Source organism: Merops nubicus, unplaced genomic scaffold, assembly GCF_000691845.1.
Source record: "Merops nubicus isolate BGI_N331 unplaced genomic scaffold, ASM69184v1 scaffold1899, whole genome shotgun sequence".
NCBI classification, from domain to species: domain Eukaryota; kingdom Metazoa; phylum Chordata; class Aves; order Coraciiformes; family Meropidae; genus Merops; species Merops nubicus.
Window position 1 is genome coordinate 32,366 of NW_008629977.1, and position 18,489 is coordinate 50,854.

General features: G+C 43.9%; 1 protein-coding gene across 1 annotated transcript in view; it reads right to left on the reverse strand.

Annotated features, from left to right (window-relative positions):
* The window catches only part of LOC103779471 (contactin-4-like), a gene marked incomplete at its 3' end in the record, with an annotated part of 78,528 nt that overhangs the window by 12,753 nt on the left and 47,286 nt on the right, over nucleotides 1-18,489 (reverse strand). Inside the window, 3 exon segments of the mRNA XM_008947094.1 lie at nucleotides 7,055-7,205; nucleotides 10,641-10,770; nucleotides 12,358-12,494. Coding sequence (XP_008945342.1) covers nucleotides 7,055-7,205; nucleotides 10,641-10,770; nucleotides 12,358-12,494 — 418 coding nt within the window.

Here is an 18,489-nt window from a genome sequence, read left to right on the forward strand (position 1 = left end):
TGAAATACCTGGAAAAATCTGGCCCTAAATTACTTAAACCCTGAAGACTTTTGAGAATGAATTGTGAGCACTTTCTGAAAGTGTGGTTCTCCCTCCTCCATGTGATTTGACAAGGTCCAAGCTCGCTGGGCACTCTTTTCACATCCAGCTGCTGCTGTGACTGAACTCGGTGGGTAAATGCCACTATATGCTGCATTTCTGGGCTTTTATTGGTTTTCAGCTAGAAAAAAAAAACCATTAAAAATCTTCCTGCTGGAAGCTGTGTGGTTCTGTGTGTGCAAGAGTGTGCTCATACATCACCAAGCTTGTCAAGACTGCAAGATAATGGGACCAACTGGGACAATTTCCATGTAGATAGTGAGTGTGCCTGGAGTATCTAGGTCAGATCCTGCTCAAAGTGCACTATGAAGGTCCCTTCATAAAGAAACTTGTTTAATTAAGATAACAGATGTTGCTATTGTACAAGTCCTAGTGAGTGGTTGTTTAATTGGACACTTTCATATTCTTTGCTACCAGCACAGAACATCATTTGTTTTTTTATGAGTTTCCTTCCTTACAATTAAACTGTATAAACAATGCATGCAGTGTACAGTCACAGAGCAGGAACAGCTCTAATGATGTAAGGGCTTTACAAGAACAAGGACCAAAGAAGAGCAATTTGTTTTGGGGCTTAAAAGTACAATTATTTTTCTGCCCTGGACTGAGTACGTGTCTGGTAGCAGGGTAAATGTGACTTCCATTAGGAATGAAGACTATTAGGTACATATTTTAAACATTCACTCCTTCCAGGGAATACACATTAGATGTTTGATGTGTGCAAGCTCTTACCAAGTGCATGAGGCAGCTGAAAATCCTGCCAGCCCCACTCTCCTCACAGCAATGTCCCAAGCAGACCAGAGCAGGGCTCACCAGCACCACAGCCAGCACTAGCCCAGACCTAAATGCCTCATCTCAGACCCAAATGCCTCAACTCAGACCCAAATGCTTCACCCACTGCTGTCCCACAGTCTGTCCCCACCCTTGGGCTGATCAACAGGTCAGCAGGAGGCTGGTACCAGACCACAGGACTGGCAGAAAAATAGTATTTTCCCTAAATAAATGTTGTCTTGGTTTTCCTGCACGTAGACTATGCTTGAGGAGCAAGGGAGAATGAGTGCAGCAAGAGGCCATGGTAGATAAAGAGATCAAAACATGACATCTCCCTCATCTGCTCTTGAACCACACAAGTGTTTTTGGGAAATCTTTGTGACAGACTGATATCTAAACTGAAACACTCCATCAGAAATAAATAAATGCCAATATTACCATTACTGCATGTAAATTAAAGTCGTTTCTGTGTCATAACCAAGCACCTGAGAAAAGAGGAAAGGCTTCTGCAAGGAAAGTGATGCAAATCTTGCACAATCATAGAATCACTCTGGTTGGAAAGGACCTCTGGGATCATCAAGTCCAACCTCCCTCCCAACATCTCCCTAACCACTAGACCACAGCTTCAGGTGCTCCATCTACTCATTTTTTGAACCCCTCCAGGGATGGTGACTCCAGCACCTCCCCTGGGCAGCCCATTCCAGTGTCTAATCACCTATATGAAAATTAAGGGAGATTTAATGGCTGGAAACAGAACTCTTTTAAATTAACTGCTGAATTAACTGGTTTAAATGATTTTTTAAAATGCTTCCTGGTGTATAGGTCAAAGAGAATCACAGTTCCCAGGCAGGACAGTCCTCCAGCAGCTCAGAGTGTGGGAGCAGCTGTGACAGAGGATCTTTGTGGGAGCTGTGCCAAAATTATGAAGAAATGGAAAGATTTCTGGGATAAGATCACCTGAAAACAGCTTTTAAAGCACTAGTCTCAGGAACAAATTTATCTAATGCTGTTGCATTAGATGTAATTGAATTATTAGGAGAGGATTAACCAAATCCTGCAAGAACAATCTGACTGCCCCTCCTACTCCTGCTGATGAACAATATACACAGAGTAATGCCAGGGAAAAACTGTCCCAGATGGGAAATCCTGCAGAGCAGAGGGTGCTTGGCTTTAGGAGCCCAGGAGCTTAAAGAAGTCCTTCATTAAGGGCTTGCTTCCATTCACTTCAGTCCTATACAGGGGCCAGCAATTCAAGGAAGTTTTTCCAAATTTGTGGCTTACTCTGAATTTCTGTTTTATATGGATAAACCTCACGTAAAATTACTGTCTACCTCTAGCTCCCACTGATACACAGGAATGATTGATTTGGGTTCTGAGACAGCTTTGAGCAGAGCATAGGCACAGTTTAAATAAATCATCAGTTTTCTGCATGGTATAATAAAAATAAAACCCATAAGTCCTGGCTCTACAGCCTGTGGACTCCTCACTCGAGGAGCTTTGCTGGTTTTGAAGGGCAGCATCACTCTCCACCTCACAGGCTCCAGTCCAGCATCACTTCTGAGTCACACTGATGCAGCTGGGATGTGAGAAGAGAGAACCTATATAATGAGATCCCAGCTCCTCAAAACCTCTTTCCCCCTATTGTTGAGTCAGACTAATGAGATCAGAGGTTGAACCTATCTGGAAATATGAATATAGGAGAACTGAACAGCAAGTGAAAAACATTTTGAACTCAACCCAACTGTTCCTCTCTGATGAATGATCTGATGTGTCCCAAAGACACGTTGCAGTTTTGCAGTGAATAGAAGACACCACTTCTACCTTGAGCTCCTCAGGCTTCTTGGCTTCTGGAATGACTCCCTACCAGCTGCAGAACTCAACAACTGGCTCAAACTTCCAGGCCATATGAATAAGAGTCTATTCTGAAAGGGTAAAATGCCTTCTGCCTGAGGAGTGTGCTGGGGCCAGCAAGTCCTGGACACTCTTCCAGACTATTGTCTCTGTGATGACACAGCCTGCACAGCTCCAGGGTGACTATTCCTATCTGAAAGTTATCCCCTCTTCCAGAAGGAGGATTTCCCAGAGGCAAGGTGAATTTTAGTCATGTCTCCCATCCCAATGGTGTGGAAGGTGGGAAACACCAGGGCAGGCAGCAGACCTCTACCAGTGGCCCTATGAGGCTGATTTTGATCTTTAAGGTCCCTTCCAAGCCCAAGCAGTCCATGATTCTATGATACAAAATGATCTATCTTTACCCATACAGAAATAGTCTTTGTTTCCAAGCACTTGCAATACATCTATATCTGGGCTACATCTGTTTCTATAGAAGATTTACCTTCTGGAGTCAGGCTACTAACATTATTTTGACTCAGTCAAGCCTCCAAGGCAGGATTTCCATTATTATGGAGATGAACTGCCTTTAATGACTGCAATAATATAATTGTACCCCAGGGCAGAGTTTCTAATAACACAATTGCACAGTTCTGAGCCACCAGTAAGAGACACCTTCAGGGCATGTTACTCATCAGGGGTGCAGAACATGCCACCTCAGCCTGCAGAGAAGGATATGAAGCCTAAACCAGTAAAGCTCCTTTTTTCTTTTCCATAGTAGTCTCTTTTCTCTGGACAAACACTGAACACCACACTTCATTTTGCCTCCTGGAGAGGAGCAGCCTCCAGAGCAAGAGTTCTGGCAGGAAAATTTGATGCACAGCATTTCAGTCTCCAGCAAAGAGTCCCTAATGTTATTCTTCTGTGTGAAAAGTCACACAAACCCCAGGAGAAATGCTGGAGCAATTGCCATGGGGGCTGTCAAGGTGGACATCAGAATTCAAAGCAAGGACTGACACATCAACTTTGCTTTCAACTCCACCTGGAATCAGAAGGACCATCTATATTGATGAACCTTCACATGGTCAGGTGCAGTTTGGAGAAGCATCCAGATGTTCAGGTGCCTCTCTAAAACTTGAAGGACTCTAACAGCAGTTTAACCAGAGATTTCACTTCAGTTTCTTCTCCCAAACCTGCCTAAAAGTTCAGGTTTCTGCCCTAGATGAAGAGATTTTAGCAACAGCTTTTCTTGGCATCTTTCTTCCTATATTTTAACAGTTTTTTTTGATGGCCAAGAAAGTCCTTGTCTGAAGCCCACACACAAGTGTGGGCATAGGGAGGTGGTAGGACTGGACTCCAGTCAAGGAGAGAATGTTTCAGCAACCACAGAAACCAGAAACAGAGAGACTTCAAGCAGAGGACCAAGCACTTGGCCTCTCCTGCCCATGAAGTCAGCCAGTGCTGATGAACAATATGTGACAATATAATTTAATTGCACATTTCACAGAGTCTCCAGGTACAGCCTTGCAAGGCTGGTGTGGTTAATAAGGGTGGTGGAGAGGATCCAACACCCTCACTCCCCCAGGAGACACAACCAACCATGCACAAGAACAAAACAACTCCAGCTGCCAAGTCAACAGAGCAGTGTTCATGAGGACATTTTGCCAGATAAGCCCCACTGGATGATCTAGCTGGCAAAAAAAACCCCAACCCCGGGCTGAAGTAGCAGATTTCACACCTGCTTGGGCACACTTCACGTCTGGTTTCCCATCCAGGGCTTGGTGCCTGGCTGGGAGGCTCCTGGTTCTGGAGCCTCATGCTCAGCAGGAGGAGCATGGCATGAGCACCAACACCTGAACCTGGCTGGAGCTGCAGAGCTCAACACAAAGCTGCTCAGAGGACTGAGGCAACCCATCCTGCCAGCCAATGCCCAAAGTCCACCTGGGCACGTGGACTGTGACCAGCAGGCAGCAAGGTGTGGACTATTTACCCATTTTTTCTGACTATGCCTGTTTCAGGAGAAGGTTGGCCAGGAAAATACTGTAGGTAAAGCCTATGCAGCTCCTTAGGCAGACATGTGGTGCTCTGGTGTGGGCTCCCTCGTGTCCACCATGGTGTGACTCCAGGTGGTGACAGGGCTGAGGGGAAACAAGTTTCTCCTTCTCTCCCAGCTGCCTATTTCCACAAAGCTTTGAAGCAACCTGCTGGTTTTGAGGCACATCTCTTCCTCTCCTAACCTGCAGGTGGAAACCTGCTGAAACATCTACAGCCAGTTCAAACAACCCATTCAAAAGTTATTTGGAAGTGAACACAGAGGCAACCTGAGCTGTGCCCATGCCTTACACTACCAGTGCATAAGCCACATTCCCTTGGGAAATCAGCATCCAAATTTTAGGTAAGCCTGCAGATGAGAGAGGAGTGCTAAATAAAATACATCACTTTGTTGTCAACATTGCACAGCAGTGGCCAAGCAAGAAGCACAGCTCAAATGTCTTCCCTTCCCTAAGCCCTTACTCAAATAAACTAATCCTTCCTCCTCACTCTGAGGTTAAAATGAGGAGGAAGAACTGGGCCACACCTAGAGAACAACAGCAGAGAACATTTCAGCCAGACTGTGCCAGCAAGGATGAGGGGATGGATGGGACCTCACGGGGCTGTCTTGCTGACCACTTGTCCCAACAAGAAGGATTTTATCATTAATGGACAACACAGGAGCCAAATCCCTCCCTCTGGCCTTAAATCATAGGCAAGGGATCCAAGGTGGCCAAGCACTGGAGGAATGAGAAGGTTGATGAATGGACTCACAGTGCTGGATGCAGTGGAGGCAGGAGGGAAGTTCCAAGGACCCAGGTGACCAGTCCAGGTAATGATGCCACAGTTCCTTCCTCTGCTCCTGGCTGTGCTGGTGTCCCACTGCTGCTGGGGGCTCTGCCTGCAGATGACATCCTGCCATCCCAGGAGCTGGAGATCCTACATAGACCAGCTTCCCCTCAAGCCCCTGCCAGCAGAGGCAGCTTTTAGGCTGTTGACTTGGAGGTGGGACACCTGATGTTAATGCTGAAGGTGGGGGCACCTGGTGGTGATCTCCTTGGGTTCCCACCCAAGGCTGGCCAGACCTTGGGTGAAAACCCATCAGGAAGGTCTCTCCTGCCTGGTTGTGGACATCATCCATATGGCAACCTTGATTCAGGGCAGTGGGTTTAAAACCCCACTCTGGAGACTGACACTCCAAAACTTCCAGTATTTAATACTTCCCATCCTTTGCACAATCTTCACCAGAAAAGCAAGTCTGCCTTGGGTTAACAGTTGGACTTGATGATCTTGAAGGTGTCTTCTAACCAAAACGATTCTAAGTTATTTCATTTGAAAAATCAATAGACTTTGAGCTATGAGAACATTGACCTCACACAGCTTTGTACTCTGCCTGCTAGAGGAAGCTCTGGGCCATTGATCACCCAACACTTTTCATCCCAAGAAGGGAAGTCGAACAGCTTTGAAAAGACCAGGTAACAGGAGCTAAATAAGTCACAAATAGGTCGTTCATTATTTGACTCATCTGGCTCTAAATGAACTACAGTTTTTCACACCCTCGTGGACATCACCCTAGTACATATTTCAATTCACGTTACAGGCAGGTTGAATGAAGACTTTCCAGGATAAAAGAAGAGCTCAAACAGGTTTAAAGATTTTAAAACTAACAATTTCCTGTAATTTCTGGCTTTTTTGACCTTTACTAATAGGACAGGATTTCCCCCATCCATCCTAGTCCTGCACACAGGGGACAGGTCACACGACCATCCCCTTACACACAGTCAGCAGCAAATCATGGCAACACCAGGCATGCAAATTTCAAAGGTGGGACCCCACTTCCTACTAATTTTCCTTTTGAAATGCAAAAATTAGAAAAAAACCAGAAGAAAAATGCCTTGGCTGGTTTCCAAAAGTCATCTCCAGCTCGGGTGTTAGGACTGCCAAGTGAGTTACTGACCCCAAATAATTCCCATCTGTGGGACACTGAGTAATGTACCAGAGCAGTGTAATTTGTCCTGGAGGGTTTTATCTCCTGGGAAGGTATTTTTTGAAAAACAATGGCTGTTTAGAGCAATGCAGAAGCAAAATATTTGCTTTTTAGAATGTGTCTTTATCAGCTTCTTGGCAGGGATGCTTTAACAGCACACAGAGAGTGGGGTGAACACAATGGGAATAGAAATCTCACCCCCAGCTCCCTGAGAATGAACACTAGCTGTTTTCACCTTTATTTGCAAGTCAATTTTGAGGAAACTATTAATGACAAATTTAGCTTTCCTTGCTGAAAGCCCCTGGGTTGGAGAAAGAAATGGTTGCTTCAAGACATTACCTCTCGTTTTCTCTTAGGATGTCTTTCCCTTTCTTCCAAGAATAAGTAGGTCTTGGGGAAGCTTTTGGCTTACACTCAATGATTACTTCACCACCCACTTTAACAAGAGTTAACTTCTTCAAGAGTGTCTTGGAAAAGTCTGGACCAATGGCTGAAAGAAAAGAAAACATAAAAACCAGATCAGCATCATCCCCTCTGGAAAAACCCAAGTCAGGCTCTTTTGAAGGTTACAATATTCCAATTCCTCAAGGATCTGACTTTATGAACATGGATGGGGCAAAGAGACACCTGAATGCTTCAGCTCTTGTCTAGAAATGCACATTCAGCTACAAACCTTATAACCAGCCACCTCAGCAGGCAGCAGAAACCCAGAGCACATCCCATCTGGGGCAGCACCCCAAAAAACCACCCAGGCATGAGCTCCTTTCTTGTGCCATAACACCCTGACCATCGTTCTGTCCAACACTGCTCCATGCAGAGCAACAGCACACAGGAAAATTGTCACAAACCCAAACCCCACGGAATTAATCAGAAATGTTAATATTTCCAGAAAAGTTGGCATTTCCATGCTTTACATTCCTAGTTATTGCATAAACTGGGTTGTGTATTTTAATGCTATCAAGGTGGGAGACCCTGACACAGGCAAGGTCCTGAACCAAGCAAAACAAGGCAGGACTTCAGTAGGCACCAGGGTACAAGGTACTCTTGAATCATCTTTTCCAGCCCCTCCACCCTTCTGTTTTGTGAAAAGCAGCCAGATATTCACTGAAGCATCCTCCAAAGCCCTGCAGACAGCCAGTCTGCAAGCTGGGGAGGGAGGAGGTGCTTTGGTTTCTGATTCCTGCCTCAAAGCTTTTTTTAATGATTTATTCAACGGGACCTTATGACAGGCAGAGCTTTGAGGCAGCTGCCTCTAGACTGACTTGGGTAGCCAACTCCCCAAAGACAACCAGGAGGTTTTACTTATATCAAGCAGCACAATTAACTTTTGCAACAGAGAAAGCCCAAAGCAAACAGGTGAGGCAGCTTAAGGGTTTTATGAGCAGCTCTTGCCCTGCTTGCTCAGTCTTTGCTGCCAGCAGCTTGCTTTCTGACAGATCAGTGGCAGCAAACTCTGCCTGGTCCCCTCTAACTCTCTCCATCCAGCTGCTTGCCAGCATCCTGCACCATCCTTCAGCTTGCAGCATTTTCCTCAACAGCCTTTCTTGCTGCACCCTGGGAGGTGAGAGTTTAGATCACCACGAATTGCATCTGCTTGATGCTCCATCAGATGATCTAAAGCTCACCTGGAGCAGCTGGGAGACAAGAACCTGTTGTGGGAGTCAGAAAACAAATTCATTTTTCTTAGGGCATCTCATCTGCCTCGACTCTTTTGGATATTGTTCCTGCTGCAAAAGAGCTGCATAAAACATAATCCTACACTGATAATGGGATGGGCTTTATGATCGAATAGATCTCGTCTTCCACTTTCATGAATCACAGTTCACTAATCTCTGAGCTGTCTTGTCTTCTCATCATAGCTGGCTGAGCTCATTTTAGCATAGAGGAAGAGGTGTGTGTTATTACAGACTATAAAAGAACCATCTGAAAACAAATCAAATTAAAGGAGGCATCCTGAGGAAAACTTCCCACCAATCCACTCAGAACAAGGTGCATTGTTATTTAGATCATATTATCATAATGACTTTTTCTTTTTTCACTCTAGGCCCACACTTAATTTCTAACTTTTTTTTTTTAATAAACATTTAGCCAGGAAATTCTTTAAGGCAATGACTGCATCTTACTCTATGTTTTTTTTACAACAGCATCCTGGTTTTAGCTGGAGACTCCAGGCCACACAATTGGCAACAGAAAGAATCACTCTGAGAAAAATCTGTGTAATTTTCCATTTCTCTCTTTCTCTTAACTTTGCTACAAGTCTCACTTGCTGTAAGTGGTGTTTAATCACTTCTAGTGCTTAACTTCAGGACCTTTTAAAGTCACCACAGAAAGATCTTTTTAACAGCTAACATTTCTGAGTGAGAGCTCAGACTGTTGACCTCCTTGGAAAACACCAGTGCAAAGGAAAACACACTGTTTTTCTTTAAAAATATGCCAAATTCAACCACAGATCCACAGAAAATTAATCTGCAGCACATCATTCTGGCATTTTCAAGTGACATAAGCAAAACTGCAAAACCCAAATGAGACATCAGCCAAACACAAGTTATCTGGCAGGTTTTGAAGAGCAGGTTCTCCAAGGTCTTTGGTTTTTGTGTAGACACAAGGTTGGCCCCTGGGTGCTGCTGGGCACAGGGAGGCACTGGAGGGACCCACCAGCATGGGGTGAAGTCTCTGTCTCCTGAAATCTGCCTTCCTCCCATCCTTTGCTGATTTTTACCAAGGTTTTGAATAGATAGGAAAAAGCATCAGTGGGTTTATTTCGATTTCTGTCACACAGTAACACGTCCAATAAATCTTAGCACTGTGAAGTCTAATTTATTGAGCATTATTGTACTTTTCTTGAAAAGCAACACTGACAATCTTTCAAATGAATTTTTCTTCTGTGCAGACATCTCTTACTGCTGATAAAAAATGACTGATAATTGAAAATGCCAAAATCAGAAAAGACCTCATGCTTTGTTCTTCAGGAGAAAGGAGGGAATGATGCTATTGAACAGGCACTTTGAAAACAACTAAACCACTATTTTGTAATCATGAATTCTATGTAACCCTCTGAAGCTACATACCTATGCTGTTGTATTGGTTTCCAGGCCTGCCAATTGTACCAGAGCAACATCTGAATGAGGTACAGACTTGCAGGAGAGCTGAGGCTGGCAGGGACCTCTGGAGATTGTCCTGTCCCTCCCCTGCTCAAGCAGAGGCAGTTAGAGCAGCTTGTCTGGGGCCACATCCAGTTGGATGTCAAGTATCTTCCAAGGATGGAGATGTCACAATCTCTCTGGGCAAACTGTTCTACCAATCTCATAGTAAAGAAGGTTTTATGTTTCAATGGCATTTCCTGTGTTTCAGTTTGTGCCCATTGCCTCTTGTCCTGGCACTGGGCACTACTGGGAAGAGCCTGGCTCCATAACTTCTACTTGCTCCTGTTTATAATTAACAGGAGCTCCTCCTGGTATTAATGGGGACAAGCAGGTGTACCCAACAGTGGAGGGGCAGAAGCTGATTTCTTGGTGAGGGTTTGGGACAGGAGAGTTATGATTGCCATAAGTGGTGAAAGTTCTACTCAGGCAGGTGGTTTTTCAACATTTCCTCAACAGAGTCAGCCTCAGCAGCTACTGTCCAGCATGCTCTGAACTGCAACACTTGGGTTTCTCCAGACACATTTCTAACCAGCCAGGAGCTCAGTGAGCTTGCCAGCACTCTGTGTCAGTCACCTGGATGAATAGGGGAAGATGGGATGATGTAAAAAAAATAATAAAATCTGTTCTTTCTTAAGTTTTCTTCTTATGCCTTTAAAAACAACAACTTGTCCAAAAATCCTTAGTAGCGCTTCTGCTTCAGATGCCAGAACTTGGCAAAACCAGCTGGGGCAAAGGCTCTGCTGGTTTTGGGAGGTCTGCAGCATTCAGGAAAATAAACTTACCTATGACACTCAGCTCTGCACTGGCAAAAATGACACCGTGTCTGTTTTCTGCCACACACTGATACATGCCAGCATCCGACAAGGTGACGTTGGTTATCGTGAGCGAGCCCTGCTCCAGCTGAATTCTGCCCTGTAGGAAACAGTGAAGCAAATACAAATAAAGAAGGACATCCCTCCTTGGAACATGAACCCCGAGGTGGTGGTTGTGCTGTATTTTATACCAAAGTGGACAAAAAATTAGCAGCAGTGGGAAGAATTTGCATGCTGCAGCCTGTTTCTGTGCTGGGTGGATTTATGTCAGGTTAGGGAATAAATGGGGAAACCAATAGGGTCGTGGTAAATGCAATTTATATTGGAGGACTTTCCCTTGACTTCTCATTGATTTAATACCCAAACCATTTAGATGAATATCCCTTTCAAGTAGATAAACTTGAATCAAAAAATGCACTTGTGTTCCATAATAGCATATTGCAGCCATCCATATTCTTTAAAACAATGGTATTATGAGTACATATGGCAATAAAGCCTAGTTAAGACTGGTTGCCATCTTAGCTAGAAGAGAGAGAAATACTTAGAATCCTCTACAGTTTACTGAAAACAATATAGATGTTAATAATTTAATGATCCTTTACTGCATATCAGCCACTAATGTGATTTAAGTACACGACCATCTGCTAGTGACCAGCGTGAAGCAAGTACAATTAGTGTGTGGAACAAAGGACCAGGGTATCATTTGTCAGCCTAAGGATATGGAGCTCGTGTGATCCATTTTAATAAGTACAGCAAAGTGTTCCCTCCCTCCCCAGGAGTTTCACCATTAACCAAAAAAAATAGTCATATAAAGAGCCATTTGCTTTCTGCTTGGCCGTAGGGTGGAAATTTAACATTTGTACAATTTTTATCAGGGTTTGATCAAATCTGGGCTGCCATATTCTTTCACAATGAGCAAAGGGAAAAAAAAAATGCTGGCTACTGGGAAACCAATGGTTTCATTAAGGTCTCAGCAGCAGCTCAAGTTCATCAAAACATGAACATCAAAAACTAAAAAAAAAAATTAGTCCAGGGTGATCATTTTCTGGCCACAGGCTCCATGGTCCTATTCAGCCATTGTGTCTTCTTCACAAGGGTCTCTCCGCCCTTAGGTTTGTATCATGGGTCTTCCATTTCAGGGAGGACCTCTGGACTGTCATGTGTCCTACTTGTCATTAACCAACAGGACCAACAGCCCAGGTCCTTTCCCACCAGGCAGTTTCCAGCCATTCCTCCCCAAGCCTGGAATGTTGCAGGGGGTGGTTGTAACCCAAGTGCAGGACCTGGCACTTGGCCTGGTTGAACCTCATCAAATGGCTTTGGCCAACTGACCCATCTGTAGAGTCTTCCTACCTTCAAGCAGATCAACACTCCCACCAAGTTTGGTGTTATTTGCCAGCTTAGTGAGGGTGTCCTTGATCCCCTCAGGCAAGTAAAGATATCAAACAGATCCAGTCCAAAAACAGAGCCCTGGGGAACACCACTTGTGACCGGCTGCCAACCAGCCTTCACTCCCCTCTCCACAACCCTTGGGGCTCTCCTGAAGCCTCACAGCGGTGCCCACCAGGCGTGGACAGTGGGGTGGGCATTTCAGAGCCCCCTTCCCATGCCTGTTCCAAAGGGAGGACTCCTGGGGGAGCAGGAAGGGTTGTGTGGAGCCCATGACCCCCCACCACGAGGGCCCTACCTGGGGCACCAGGGGCTCCCCGTCCTTCAGCCAGCGGTACGCGGGCTTGGGCCTCCCGCTGGCTCGGCACTCCCAGGCCACGCTCTCCTCCATGGCCACGTGGGCGTCGCTGATCTTCTGGATCCAGTTGGGCTGAGCTGCAAGGCAGAAGTGTTGGGTAAAACCAGCAGTGGGTGAGAAAATCACTGTTTCTTTCCTCATTTTCACACTCAGGAGTCGGAGTCAATAACACGCTTCAGAATCACAACAGGGTTTTTTTTCCCTGCGTCCAAGTGTGCTTGCTGAAGATGGCATGGGAGAGATCAGAACCAGCTTTCGTTATCTTTTTTATTAAAAACACTTCATGAAAAAAGAGTGGCTTCAGAAATCCCATCATCAAAAACCAAGCAACCCTTCCAGTGCTGCCCCAGTGGGATAAACGGCACCGACGGACCCCTGCTCCTTCAAACTGAGACTTCTCTTCCTCAAGTCCTATATGACTTAGGCTTCAAAGCTCTAAAATATTTCATCCAGCTTCAAAACTTTGAATTTACAACTACCTCTGCATTGAAATTCAGGTTAGTCCAGTAACTCAGGCCTGCATGGTTACAGGCACTACTTTAAACCCAAATTCTTAGTCTTCTTTTAGATTAGGGCCATATCTACAGATACTTCCATAGGAAGATCTTCCATGAAAAATCTTTGGGTTCTACCTGTATTAATGACATTGAACAAACCTAGAAAGTCCACAAGGAGGTATTGGAGCTATATTTTGATGGAATCTGGTGAAACCTGGCACTGGCAGTTTTCAGACAGTTAGGAGATTATATTTTAAGCTGCATTTCACATATTTTTATTGGAGTTTTTTGTTTGTTGGGTTTCAAAAAAAAAATATAGCTTAAGTTTAGCCAGACTACAGGCAAATCAAATTCTGTTAGAATTGCCATATGCTTCTAGAGACCATGCAAAACCTCTGACTTCCTTATGTTACCTTCATAAACCTCATTTGTTCAGACATACCTACAATACTTTCCAGAAAGTCCTATTAAAGAAGAGAGTGAATCAGAAGTTTTTAGTGGTCGTTTGCTGTATTTTGACATAAGAAAACCTGAGAGACTTAGCAGGAAGATATTACCAGCAGAGGTCTCCAAGAACCTGGTTAATACTTTTCTCCATGTAATCAGATAAAAAAAAAAAGATTACTCAAAGACAGGTAACCACTTTATGTATCTGCTTTGGATAGGGACAGGGGGTGGAGAAAGGTCTGAAAGGATAAATTGAAATATATTAATAAAAATGGTAAATTCAGCCTACAGCTGGTATGATTATACCTAAAATATTGGTATGTCTACCACGATGTGATGCTGGAAGCATGCATTCAGAGGGCTGAGTGCCTGTAAAAGCTGTTACAGATGTAATAATCCCACACCTACCACACCACACACTTCATGTGGTGCCTACAAAGCACAGAAGCAAACTGAAGAATTCCACACGGCATCTTAAATTCAAAGAACTTGCCAAAAAAAAACCCAAAATAGCAGAAGGGTGAACTGAACAATGTAGAAGCCAAAGAAGCAGTTGAAAAGGAGAGGCAAGTAGTGTTTACTTCTCTGACTGCCCCTCCTGCCCCTGTAATATTTTAAGCTTGTTTATTATCTGTATCTAAAGAGATATAAAAGGGAAAGCTTTTCAGTGTAGGAAGATGAAAGTCAGTTCTGTCATCTGGAGTAAAGAACTTGAACAATTCCATTGAACTGAGACACTGCTACGGGTTCAGTGGCTCAAGGACATCTGCCAATTACTCCTGAATTTACATATTTACTATTCTAACAGCATCCAGCTTATCATTTTGAAGAGAGTCTTATGATGCCATAAAAGGAGCTCTATAAACCCACACAGATCCATTTGCCTTATTTTTTTTTTTCCCAGTATTGAGCATTTTACTGATTTCCCACATGGAAACAAACACAAAAAACCAGACAAAACAACTGAAAAGTCAGCAAACCCAAGCAATGTAAAGTCTAATATCCTCTATAACACCTACGTGTATTCTAGGTAAAAAGAAAGATAACTCTCACCTGAGGAGGAAAGAAAATTCAGTATTTATCCTTATTCCAGACACACTCCCTGCATAAGGAAAATTCTCACCCAAATCAGCAAAAGATTTTCTACCTGTGCAGTCTTTCTGCTGTATTTTGGAGGTGGCACAACTGAACTCCTGCCCTCAGGGACAGTGCTGAGATCTAAACGTGTGGAGCTGCCACCTCCACTGTTCATGCCACCCTCTTGTGGGTGCCACAGCCTCTCACTGCTCTTCACCCCCTCCACCTACATCAACATAAACTGCAAAATGAGCATAATAGGTCAAGAAATAAAAAGCTCAGTGAAAACCAGAGGAGTCCTTTGTTTCACAGGAGCTTCGTTCTGTGCTCCTCTTTGGGAGACTCTTCTAATTAGGTCAACCTCTCCTTTCAACAGTTCATTTCAGAGAATAGCAGGCACGTTCTTGACTTAATCTTGACTAATACACAAGGGTTGGTTCATGCAGCAAATATGTTTGAGCCACCAAATGAGAGCTGCCATCCTCTAATGAAATTTGACAGCCTCCCATTGGGGATCATCCTAAGACATGGTAATGTGACACAAGATTTCAAGCACGATAATTAAAATAATTCAAATAAGGATAGGAAACCAGCTCCACGCTACAACATCTTCTGCTATAGTGACATTATTTGAGGTAATGGCAAGGTTTAATTTGTGACTGGTAGTAGTGTTCTAGAAAAAGTCCTTTGGATCACTTCAGTGCCTCTGACTAAAGAGAAATTCTTTCATATGATGGACCTGGAAATATTTTGGCCCTAGTTAGCATCCTTAGATATTACTGGCCTTGGAAACGTGCTGGAGGAAAAATCTGGTGCTAAAGTAAAAAAGTTACATGGAAGCTGATAAAGAATTCATCTGAGTTGCAATAAAAATTCATATGCTAAATCTATAAAGTGGAAGAAAAACCTTAGAAATGTAATCATGACTCTTACATAAGGATAGCTTGAAAGAAAACTATCCCCCTCTGAGGTGATGAGAGCTGTCTGGAATTTCTGCTCAGGGAGACAGAATTAAAATGGTCACAGCAGTTAGAATAAAACCTCTTTGCCTTTGATCACCTCCCAGTCTTCACCAAGGCAAAGTGGGGCACTTCAAACCAGGAAGCAATACCCAATTCCAAAATAACAAAAAAAAAATCCAGAATAAGCCTGTCCTTCATTGCAATGGAAAGGCAAAAGCAGGACTGGAAAGCTGGACCAGAAATCACATCTGAAAAGGCATTTGAAAAAGAAACAAGGTGGCTGGTGGTGATGCACCACATCAGAAATGAGCCTCAAACCCAGAGAGCTACGGGAGCAAGGCGAGAAACCCACCAGAAATAAATCTGCAGGACTTTGCAACCCTCCCTGAGTTCAAAAGAACCAAAAAGACTACAGCAAATGAGGTACTAATACATATACAGAATCCAATTCTCGGTCGGTGTGTATTGATTTCAGTGTTCCTAAGCCAATTTATAGCAGCTGATGACTGAGTGCAGGCTGTGTAATTCATCATTAATGGCAGATGAAAGGCTCAACGACTTGTCCATGACTATATCTGTTCTAAGGAGATTGAGGCTGAGCCCACGATCAGCAAAGTCTAAAGAGCAGAAAGCCAAGCATAAAAAGTGAGAAAATCAGATGGGGAAAAATAGATGAGTAATTAAAATATGCAGCCAGTGTATATAAGGTTTGTGCAGACAAGTGCATGCATCATCCTGGTCCAAATGGGGATATAGCTTCTGTAAACAAACCCCCCATGGCCCTAATTTGTTACCCTTCCTAATGATCACACCAACATGAAACCAGACTTTAAATTATCACTTTTCCTCTTCTCTTCCTCTCCCTCTCTTAATCCCTTCCTCCTGACCTCTGCTGCCAATTAAGGACTATTTGAAATCCATACAACTCTCCAAGCTGTGCAAATCCTCTACCAAAGTAATTTGCTTGAATGGGGCACCTAAATGATCTCCATCTGTCTGTGTCTTTGGGAAGTTCACCAGAGAGTATCACCCGGGCAGGACATCTCCTTTCTGCCTCTCTAGAAGACTGACCATAATGAACCAGCCTGAGAGTTCTGCTTGGGACTAAAATATTAATTATCAGGCAAAAAGAAACAGAGGGAAATTTGGTGATAAAATCTACTTAACCTGTCCCTACCTCTTATCTACCTCCTATTCCATAAGCTAAATCCATAAGTCCATGGGGATTTAGTCATTTCTTTATTGCTGACACTCTAGACTGCAGCTACCCAGGGGATTGGGAGAGGTTTGGGGTGCTCCATGAGTAACCTTCACACTTCTCAGACCTATTTCTGATTTTGCTTCTCCTGCTGGTGAGCTATTTTTTTTCCAAGCCAAAATTCTAACAATTTGAGCCCTTTTTTCTGCACCTCCTAAAAATGGATTTCTCTCTAAGCAGGATTCCAGCGATCCCTTGGAAAAGGAGAAGTGGAGGAGAAACATGCCTGTAGTCCGTGCAGAAGTGTCTTCTGGATGGAAGACTTCCCTCAGGCAGCAAATTAGTCAAAACTCAGAGTTACTCCCTGCACTAAAGTCTGAGAAAATACATATTCCACTGGCAGAGGTCAAGACACCCTCCCCTGGAGCAGATTTCCCCAGGGGGAATGCAACCAACCCAGAGTGGGCACTGCAACAACTGCTCCCCTGGCCAACTGCCCCGTTCTGGAAGGACAGATTTGGCTGCTGTCAAGTCTGTAAGTGGCAAGTTAATGACTGGTTCAACTAGCACAATATTCTGAAAGAACACAAGATTTGAGCACTCTAAATGAAATGAAGATGGAGATGCTTGAAGGTGAGAAATCCATCAGCAACGTGCCTGTGTAACAGCAAACTGGGTTTTCCAGTGAGCCATGGAAATGATAATTAAAAATCATATTAATATATACTTGTCCTATTTATCTGCATTTTCTTGTGTATTTATCAGTCCAGAAACTCGTTTTATTTCAAGTGGTTTTTGAATTTCCTGCAAATTATATGTGATCTGGGACCTAAATGGAGTAGAGATATAAACTCCCCTGATTTTCACTTATGCAAATTTGCTTTTTAGACCTCTAACCATGAAGAAGAGCACGATATGATTTACACTGGAGGCTGGTTTATAGAGGGACATAAAGCAGCTTTCACACAAATAAAACCCAGGCCCACCAATGAAATGGGGACTCCTTTCACTGCAAAATAAAGGAGCCTCATCAATTCCTCGTGGGACTTTGATTGGAGAAGTATTTAATCTGAAAAACGGTCCAGCCAATTAAATGGCTTCTGCTGAATATCTCCAGAATGCTGCAAAGAGCTGTAATTAGTTACAACTAAGCCCATCTCTCTGCTAATGGGGCTGCTGCTGTGCTGACACTTTTAGAAACCATTTTAACTGCATTTTTTTTCCTCCTGTTTCCTGTTATTCGGTCTCCACGTGTTGTTGGGGTGAGGGATATGAAGATGTTGTGTGGCCTCATCAGAGTCAATATGGGAAAGTCTAAATGCACACTGAGGTGGAGCCCAACTCGTAGGCACTGGCACAACCAAGTCATTTCACACTTTGCATTCAATAATACACTCATATATTAAAAAAGCCCAGAAGACTGACAGGATGGTGTGGTGGCATGGAGACCTATGATGACAGTCAACCAAAGTATGGCAGTGGAGCTGTAGAGGGGTGTGAGGTTCTCACCCATCATGGGAAAGGCTGGGAGCAGAGGGATGAGGAGCCACCCCAAAGCTCTGTGAGTTCATCGTGCTTGTGCATCTGCCTGTTGCCTCTTCTCCTATGCTCAGGACATCCTTTGGATTCTCATTGTCTGTCTGACAAAGGACAATCTGACTGGAATGGTATCTAAACTTGACAGGAATGAATCAATGTCCACAATGATAATAAATAAGAATATGAGTGAAAAGGTGATTTCTTTTTAAATTAGCTACTGAGATAATCTGTTCCACACAATCACAGAACAGTGGGGACTGGAGATGATCTCTGGAGATCATCTCACCCAACCCCTCTGCTCCAGCAGGTCACCTACATCAGGGTGCCCAGGATCACATCCAGGAGGGTTTGG